This window comes from Microtus ochrogaster, linkage group LG5 (assembly GCF_000317375.1).
Source record: "Microtus ochrogaster isolate Prairie Vole_2 linkage group LG5, MicOch1.0, whole genome shotgun sequence".
In the NCBI taxonomy this organism is placed as follows: domain Eukaryota; kingdom Metazoa; phylum Chordata; class Mammalia; order Rodentia; family Cricetidae; genus Microtus; species Microtus ochrogaster.
Window position 1 is genome coordinate 17,515,196 of NC_022031.1, and position 8,643 is coordinate 17,523,838.

The 8,643-nt window shown below is 34.7% G+C and overlaps 1 protein-coding gene across 2 annotated transcripts in view; it reads left to right on the forward strand.

Moving 5' to 3' along the window:
- The window catches only part of Mybl1 (MYB proto-oncogene like 1), a 35,739-nt gene that overhangs the window by 17,523 nt on the left and 9,573 nt on the right, over positions 1–8,643 (forward strand). For both annotated transcript variants that reach the window (XM_026786814.1, XM_005361891.3), the window contains exons 8-10: positions 1,240–1,344; positions 5,798–6,031; positions 8,175–8,543. In XM_026786814.1, the coding sequence (XP_026642615.1) occupies positions 1,240–1,344; positions 5,798–6,031; positions 8,175–8,543 (708 nt within the window). The remainder of the gene's footprint in view (positions 1–1,239; positions 1,345–5,797; positions 6,032–8,174; positions 8,544–8,643) is intronic.

Sequence of the window (8,643 nt, forward strand, 5' to 3'; positions counted from 1 at the left end):
GATGGTTGTGAGCCACCATGTGGTTGCTGGGAATTGAACTCAGAACCTTTGGAAGAGCAGGCAGTGCTCTTAACCGCTGAGCCATCTCTCCAGCCCCTGTCATCCCAGTTTTAAGATGAGGCAGGAAGAGTGCCACAGCTCAAGACAAGCAGAGCTATGTAGCAAGTGTCAGGTCAGTCAGGGCTACAGAATAAAACCTGTCTCAAAAAGTGAAAACAGCAAAGATCAAACAAATGAAAACAAAAATAGCCTAGTGATATGTGCAGATCTGTGATCCCAGCACTTGGGAAGTTAGGAGCAGGAAGATGTGAGTTTGAGACAAGATTCTGTGCCCATCCCTCACTAAAAAGAGAGAGAGAGAGAAAGAGAGAGAGAGAGAGAGAGAGAGAGAGAGAGAGAGAGAGAGAGAGAGAGAGAGAAAAGAAAGCTTTGACATAGTTATAGAAGTTTAGTCCTCATTTCCTTATCTATTAAACTAGGATAAAGAACATTGTTGGATTTTTTGTTTTGTTTTTTACTTTGAGTATTATAAAACTAAAGGAAAATGTATAAATGGATTTGAAAAATATAAAATCATAAAGTATGAGGTGATTAGCAGCACCAGTGTGGTAATTTGTTCAGTCTTGTCGCTTAAATCTTTCAAACAGCTGCTGAAGGTATAAATATGTTACAAGGTAATTATCTAAAATGTTCCAAATGTACATTTTTGATATGTAATTAATGTAATATGCTTTTAAGTTTGTTTAGTTTTTTGCTGTTGGTCACATAGCCCAGACTGGCCTTGAACTTGACAAGTACTCAAGAATGCCCTTGAATTTGAAGTCCTCACATCTGCTCCTTTCTAGTGTTGGCCACCATGCACAGTTTTAGGTGTTGCTGGAGACATAGGGTGTTACCATGTAGTCCATGTTAGCTTTAAACCTGAAACCCTCCTTTCTTTCTGTTTCTAGAGTTGGGGAATCACAGGTGTGTACTACCATGTCTGAAATAATGTCTTTTTATTTTTTTACATTTAAGTTTTCCCATTTTTTTACAAGGTTGAAAATATTTGCCAAGTACCTTTTTAGATTCCAGAGATATTGTAATACATTGATTTAGTAACATGAAAACATTAGTAGCATTTGGGTTTAGTAGCATTAAGCTTTATTATAGGTTACATCGAAGAAAATAAGAAGGACAACATTATTTTAAAGCAATGTGATGGTGCCTGTTTTTTTCTTTTATTTAACTTATTTTTAGCAACCCTTTGTTGATGAAGATCCTGATAAGGAAAAAAAAATAAAGGAACTTGAGTTGCTCCTTATGTCAGCTGAAAATGAAGTTAGAAGAAAGAGGCTCCCATCTGTAAGAAATGAACTTATATGCTTGTATTTGATTATTAGTCCTCCATATGAATTCTTTTATGCTTTTTCTTAGTTGTAGAGTGTTTTAAATGTGACTTCATATTTATTTAGTTATTTGTTTGTTTACTGTTTTTTTGAGAAAGTCTGTGTAACAGTCCTGGCTGACCTGGAATTCACTTTTGTAGACCAGGCTGCCCCTGAACTCACTGAGATCCAACTGCCTCTGCATCCCAAGTGCTGGGATTAAAGGCGTGCGCCACTGCCCAGCCAGCTGTTAAAGGCTAGGCTCACAACCAAAAATATAGGTGACTTTACATTTTAATATTAACACTTTTTTTCTCATTTTAATTTGCAATTTTGAGGTTGCTTGATTTTGATTTACATCTCTTCCAGCCTGTTTTACAGTGTTCTGTATTAGGATACTCAAAAAGAAGGTTCTTAAATAATAGTTGTTAAAGATTTAAAATCTTTGATTTATGTTTTTTTCTTTATTAAGCTTTTAAAGACTTGTCATTCCATGTAATGATGGGTTAAAGTGAAAAGTGTATAAAATGAGAAATGCAATAGGTAGAGAGATTTAAAAGCTCTAAAATTACTTTTATTTTCTTTGAAAAAATCTGTTTTAGTCTATTTAGGATATGAATTCAATAAATTGGAAAAAGTGATAATAACAAGGTGGGCGGCAGTGGCACATAGTTTAATTCCAGCACTCAGGAGGCAGAGACAGGCAGATCTCAGTGAGTTGAGACAAGACTGGTCTACAGAGTGAGTTTTAGAGGACAGCCAAGACCACACAGAGAAACCTGTCTCAAAAAACAAAACAAAACAACACAGCAGGAAACATTTAGATTTTATATTCTCTAACTCTTTTATAAGAAAAAGGTTGATATGGTTGTCTTTGATTTGGTTCGTCAGAATAAGCAGGAGTATTAAATTAAGATAAGATCTAGTAGAATTAAATAGGCAGTGCTAGATGGATTAGAGAAAAAAGATGTACACATACTTAGGTGAGAATTTTGAACATTTAAAGTGATATCTGGAATATTTTTTATATTTTGAGAAGAGTTTTCTTAAACTTGGCATACAGCTCAGTGGTAGAGCATTTGCCTGATATGCATCAGATCTTGGGTTCAGTCTCAGCACTGAATAAAGTTGCTTTTCCTCTCCATGATTTCAGACTGAATGAGAGGGCAAACGTGGAGTTTACTGGGAACTCAGCATCACTCTGATAGAATAAATTGACATGTTCAATTAGTGTCATGAAACAAATGATATTGTTTTACATTATTTAAGGGGGAATTAAAATAACATGTTAATTATCATAGGTGAGGTTTTACTGTAGGAAAGGCAGTTTTTGTTTTGAAACTATAAACTATCAGTAAATAGGAAGACTAGACGTATGCTTATTTTAATGTTAATTTTAGTTTTGCTAAAGAAGAGACAAATAGTTATATATAGAAAGTCCTTATTTGTAGATGATTATGTCATGTTTAAGCCATTCTAAAAATTTTTGGAATGAGATGTAGCACAGTGGTAGGAACTTGTCCTATGCTTGAGGCCTTGGACTTTTCCCCCAGTGATTCAAAACTAAAGCTAAACAAAACAATTATGAAAAAATTCAAGTACTTTTAGATTTAAAAATTTTAATTTTTCTATTTTATTTTTTTTGTTTATGGGTGTTTTGCATGTATGTATTTCTATGTACTACATACATAAGGCCTGAGGAGGCCAGAATAAGGTGTCAGATCCCCTAGAACTGGAGTTACAAATGGTTTTGACCTGCCATGTGGGTGCTAAGAATCAAACCCAGGTCCTTTGGAAGAGCAGCCAGTGCTCTTAACTGCTGAGCTGTCACTCCAGTCCAATTCCCCCTTCCCCACTCCAGACAGGGTTTCTCTGTGTAACAGCCTTAGGTGTGCTGGAATGAGTTCTATAGACCAGGCTGGCCTCAAACTCAGAGAGATCCACCTACCTCTGCTTCCCGACTGTTGGGATTAAAGGCGTGCCACCACCCCCTGGCCTAATTTTTGGTTTTTTAAAAAATAGTATGTTGGAGGCATGGAGGGAGGGTGTGGGGGGATTGAGAAGGGAACAGTGGGTGGAAATGATCAAGATATATTATATACATGTATGATGTTATCAAAGAAATAAATATTTTTAAACTAATAACAGTACCTTAGCTCAGGATGCAGCATACCTGTCTTATTTAATAAGAAAAATATATTAGATAAAGTAATTCACATTTTATATTAAAAGGGAGAAAATTACTGACTTCTTTTTAAAACTTCATACACTTCATAAGACTTCATATACATTTGGGTTTTTTTTTTAACATTTGTGTGATTATAGTGACTACTATTTTACTGAATTCCATTATGCTCCGCTCAGCTGAGTAAATTGTAGAGGTCAGAAGTGAATGTGAGATCCTCTGGAAATGGAGATATAGATGTGGCTTCTGTGAATGGAACCAGAGTTTCTCTGTGTTCCAGCAGTTGCTCCCAAATAATAAATAAGTGCTCAGACACTTATTAGTAAATATAAATGCTCAACCAATAACTTAGGCTTGTCTCTTCCAGCCAGCTCTTACAACTTAAATTAACCCATTTCTATTAATCTATGTGCTGCCCTGAGGCTAGTTTAGCTCATCTATGAACTTCCCATATTGCTTCTTCTGCATCTGGCTCGAGACTCCTCAGACTCTGCCCTCCTTCCCAGCATTCTCTCTGCTCAGAAAATCCTGCCTAGCTCTTGGCCAATCAGCTTTATATTAACAATGGAAGCAATACATTTTCACAGTATACAGAAGGATTATTCCACAGCATTTCCCCTTTTTATCTAAATGAAAAAGGAAGGTTTTTACGTTAACATAGTAAAATGATAAACAACAAAAACAGTTATCAAGTAAGAATTTTAGTTACAATATCCAGTCCTTTTGTATTTGGAAAATTTAGAGAAAATAGTCTGTTATTAATCTTTATGAGTCTAAAGTTTCAAACCTAATTTATTTACCTTTTTATCATAACTAAGAAAAACTTTAAGTCTGATTATTTAGTCCTTAGTGCCATCAAAAACCCCAGAAAGGTGTCATGTTGTCTAACAACGGGGACATCTGTCTGTCTGGACAGTCATCCAAAGTTCTTGTGTGCATTGGGGCATCCAACTTTGGCCTACAGGCCTAGTATATCTGACAGACACTTTTGGGAAGCAAGGAATTTTGAAGAACTGTCGTGCCATGTATTGGCAAAGTTTGGCAGTCACTTTTTTTTGTGTCCTGCTGGTTCAGTTTTGACAGTATACTGTCAGCAATTGAGGCAAGGGGGGTTTCTTTGCCCAAATGGCTAGCTTTTGCCATAAAGTAAACTCCATATGGAGGTTCTTTGATGCCCATCATCCTTTTTTGAAGTAGACTAATAGTATTAGGAGCAGACATGTCTCATTGTCATGAAAAGCCTTAGGTTAGTAAACATATTAAATTGCCTGGGTTGTTTCTAAAGAAAGAAAGAAAACTTGTATAAGCCTGATATCAGAGTACTTAATCTGCAATGAGAACAAAGATAAGGAATAGAATATAGTAAGATGAAATAAATCACTTAGTTTTAAAAGAACATAAGAAAATTATGTACATTAGATTCACAGTCAGAATATGTTCTTGGAAGAATTCTTATTTGAGGTCAGTCTTGAACAGAAGTATTTTTTATTTTCTGCGCATTGGTGTTTTGCCCACATTTATGTCTGTGAAAGTTTTGGAACCCTTGGAAGTGGAGTTACACATGCTTTTGAGCTGCCATGTGGGTGCTGAGAATTGAATCCAGGTCCTCTGAAAGAGTAACCACTGTTCTTAACTACTGAGCTATCTCTTCAGCCCTGAATTCAGTCTTGAAATGCAGGGTGATTATATTGTATATATATTAGCAAAATAGATGTATTAGGACAATATTTTAGCAGATGAAAGTATATTATTATCTATCAGTCACATATTTAAAGTGTCTTTTAAGTCAAGGCAACACTTTGTGTAAATGGTGGGTTAGGGAATGTTCTAGATAAAGAGAACAATAGTATGTACAAAGGCTGTCTAGAGTAAAAAAAAATCACTCATCAGCGAGTTAAAAGTACTAAAGTTTGGTATTCTCATAGAGTGAGGGTTGTGAGTGGAATTGTGGAATGAAGTTTAAAAAGAAAATAGACTACATTTTAGTTCTTTGTTACATATAAGTGCTAGTTTTATTGGCAGTGGCTTTATAGTTAAAATTTATTTAGAAAAAAAGAAATCTAGTCAAGGAATGAAATTTAGTGGAAACAAAGTATATACTAATATTGAAGAAAGGCTATACTGGGTACTATATCTTTTTATCTAAAATAATATGAAGCATGTATTGAAATTTTTTATTTAAAATTTAAATTCATACCTATATTGAGAATGGCTAATAATATTTAATTTTCTTTTGTACTTTTAGCAACCTGGAAGCTTTTCTAGCTGGTCTGGTAGTTTCCTTATGGATGATAGCATGTCTAACACACTGAATAACCTTGAGGAACACACTGCCGAGTTTTATAGCATGGATGAAAATCAGACTGTTTCTGCTCAGCAAAACTCACCCACAAAGTTTCTAGCTGTAGAAGCAAATGCTGTGCTGTCTTCTCTACAGACCATCCCTGAATTTGCAGAGACTCTAGAACTTATTGAATCTGTAAGTTTGAAATTATGAAATTAATACCATAATCTCATGTTTAGAAGCTTAGTTTAATATTTAAATAGACATTTACCTACTTAAATGCTAAGCATTGCCTAATTTTGATCTCTTTTGTAGAGGTTTCTGACCAAAAAAAATTAAAGGTTTAAGTCCTCCTCAAATATGTCTCTTAAAGATGTTTTAGAATTAAAAATTTAATTCATTATTAGATGAGTTATTTAAATACATTAGAATGTTTTAAACTAGAGGAACTATAAAGAAGAAATTTTAAATCTATATATTCAGACTTGATCATTTGATGTATAGAAACACACACACATAATTCAGGTTATATTTTTATCTTCTATTATATTATGATTCTGTCTTTGGTTTCTTAACATACATATAATTTTGAACAGGGTCTCACTGTGTATCCCTGGCTGACCTGGAACTCCATATATAAACCAGGCTGGCTTTGAACTTACAGAGGTCTGTCTGCCTCTGCCTCCTGAGTGTTGGGCTTAAAGGCATGTGCCACCCACCATGCCTGGATCTTAAATATATTTTTTAAGCTTGAATTTTGAGGCTTTATAGTATTCCAGCATATGAGAGTTTGACAGTAAGACAGTTTATTTACTGAATGCATTGCTGTGTGTTTAGAGAACATCTAGATTTTCCATATCATCAAGAAAAAGTAATATTTATAAAAGCTTTATTGTCAAATCATGACAATTATATACTTGGCTAAATTGAATTTCTAAGTCAAAGTATATGTTCCATACATATTACTAAATGGTTATATAGTTTTATAGTATTTTCCTGTTTAATAGAATGATTTTATGATGAATTAATTCTTTTTAATAATAGCCTAAAATAATTTTTTCTTTTTATGTAATATATTCTGACAGAAAATTTCAGCTACTGAGTTAGATGAAATATTATCTTGTAATATTCTTAATTGTTATTATAAAAATTGTAATGTTTTCTTCTAAAGTGTTCTGCTTAATTAAACAAAGATGTTTAGACAAAGTTTGTTTTTACTGGTAAAAATGAGTAAATAACTTGTTAGAAATTATCATCCTAACATTTCTCAATGCTGTGGTGCCGGTGTGAGACGCTGAACCACTCCACATGCCCTGACTGAAGGCCACAGCTTTCCAGATTTCCTTGTTTGTAGCAAATGCTTTTTATACAGTTACGGCCATTAGTGGTCACGCCCTCTACACAGTGTGGTGGTTTCCCAGGTCAGATCCCACAGGCTTTTATCTTTATGTTGTTGAGGCTTGCTGTTGCAGGGAGTCTTCATAGTGGTAGAAGCCATGGAGACAGAGATGGAAAGAAATGGGCATTTAACTTTCCATCATCACCTCAGTCAGATGGATTTGCTTGCACCCTTTCGGGGAAACTGAAAATCTCCATCAGGAAACAGTTAGGAACTTCTGAGTAGCCTAGGTGAAGAATTTCCACTGTCCAGGAGAGTGTCACCTCCCACCCCACTCTCTATCTGCCTTCCTTTACTGCCACAAAGGCAGCGAGCCTTAGTCACTTACACGTCGATGCATTTCTGAGGTAGGGCCTTCCGTGTCCATATTTCTGCCTTACAAGATAAAAGGGAACAGTTTGTGGCCATTTTCTATTTAAACAGTGGATTTAGATAGAAGATAAACAATGTGCCTGGTGAATGGGAGCATTTATTTAAGTGCATGGAGCAATTCTACACCATCCACATTAATATTTCTCTTACCTCTTAAGTAGGGACTGTCATAGAGATGATATGACAGAAAGGTTTATTTAATTTGTCTTTACACTTGAATCACTCATTTGAAATGATTTAAAAAAATCTTTCTATATTTTTCAATTAATAAAATGCACTAATGTAAAATGTAATGTCAAATATTCAGGGCATGTAATTTTCTAACATGGAAATACAATTGAATGCCAACAAATAAGGAGATTTCTTATTTTTATTTAAAATTCTGTTTACAGTCTGAAGACAGTGAAAAGGGAAATGGGTTATTTAGAGTTTTATTTTAGATGGTTTGGATTTATAAGCAATGCTTTATAAACAAATTAATATGAAAAGGAATTATTATCCTGTGTTCAGATCATATTTAATTAACTAGGTTACAACTTAATGAGTTAAGAATTCATTTTTTTGTAGGATCCTGTAGCATGGAGTGATGTTACCAGTTTTGATCTTTCTGATGCTGCTGCTTCTCCTGTCAAGTCTACTCCAGTTAAACTAATGCGAATCCAACATAATGAAGGAGCCATGGAATGTCAATTTAATGTCAGTCTTGTACTTGAAGGGAGAAAGAACAGTTGTGATGGTGGAGACAGTGAAGCCATTTCTCTAGCATCCCCAAACGTGGTCAAGTTTAGCACTCCACCAACCATCCTCAGAAAGAAGAAAAGGATACGAGTGGCTCAGTCTCTAGGCAATGAGCTCAGTGATGGCTCATTCAGTGAAGGCAGTAACACAGCATTAAAACACACACCAGTGAAAACACTACCATTTTCTCCTTCACAGGTACTAATGTTGTTTCACTTATGTTTGCAAATGTAGACAAGATGAATTAAATTAGGTCTTTTTGTTTGTTTGTTTGTTTGTTTGTTTTGTTTTTGTTTTT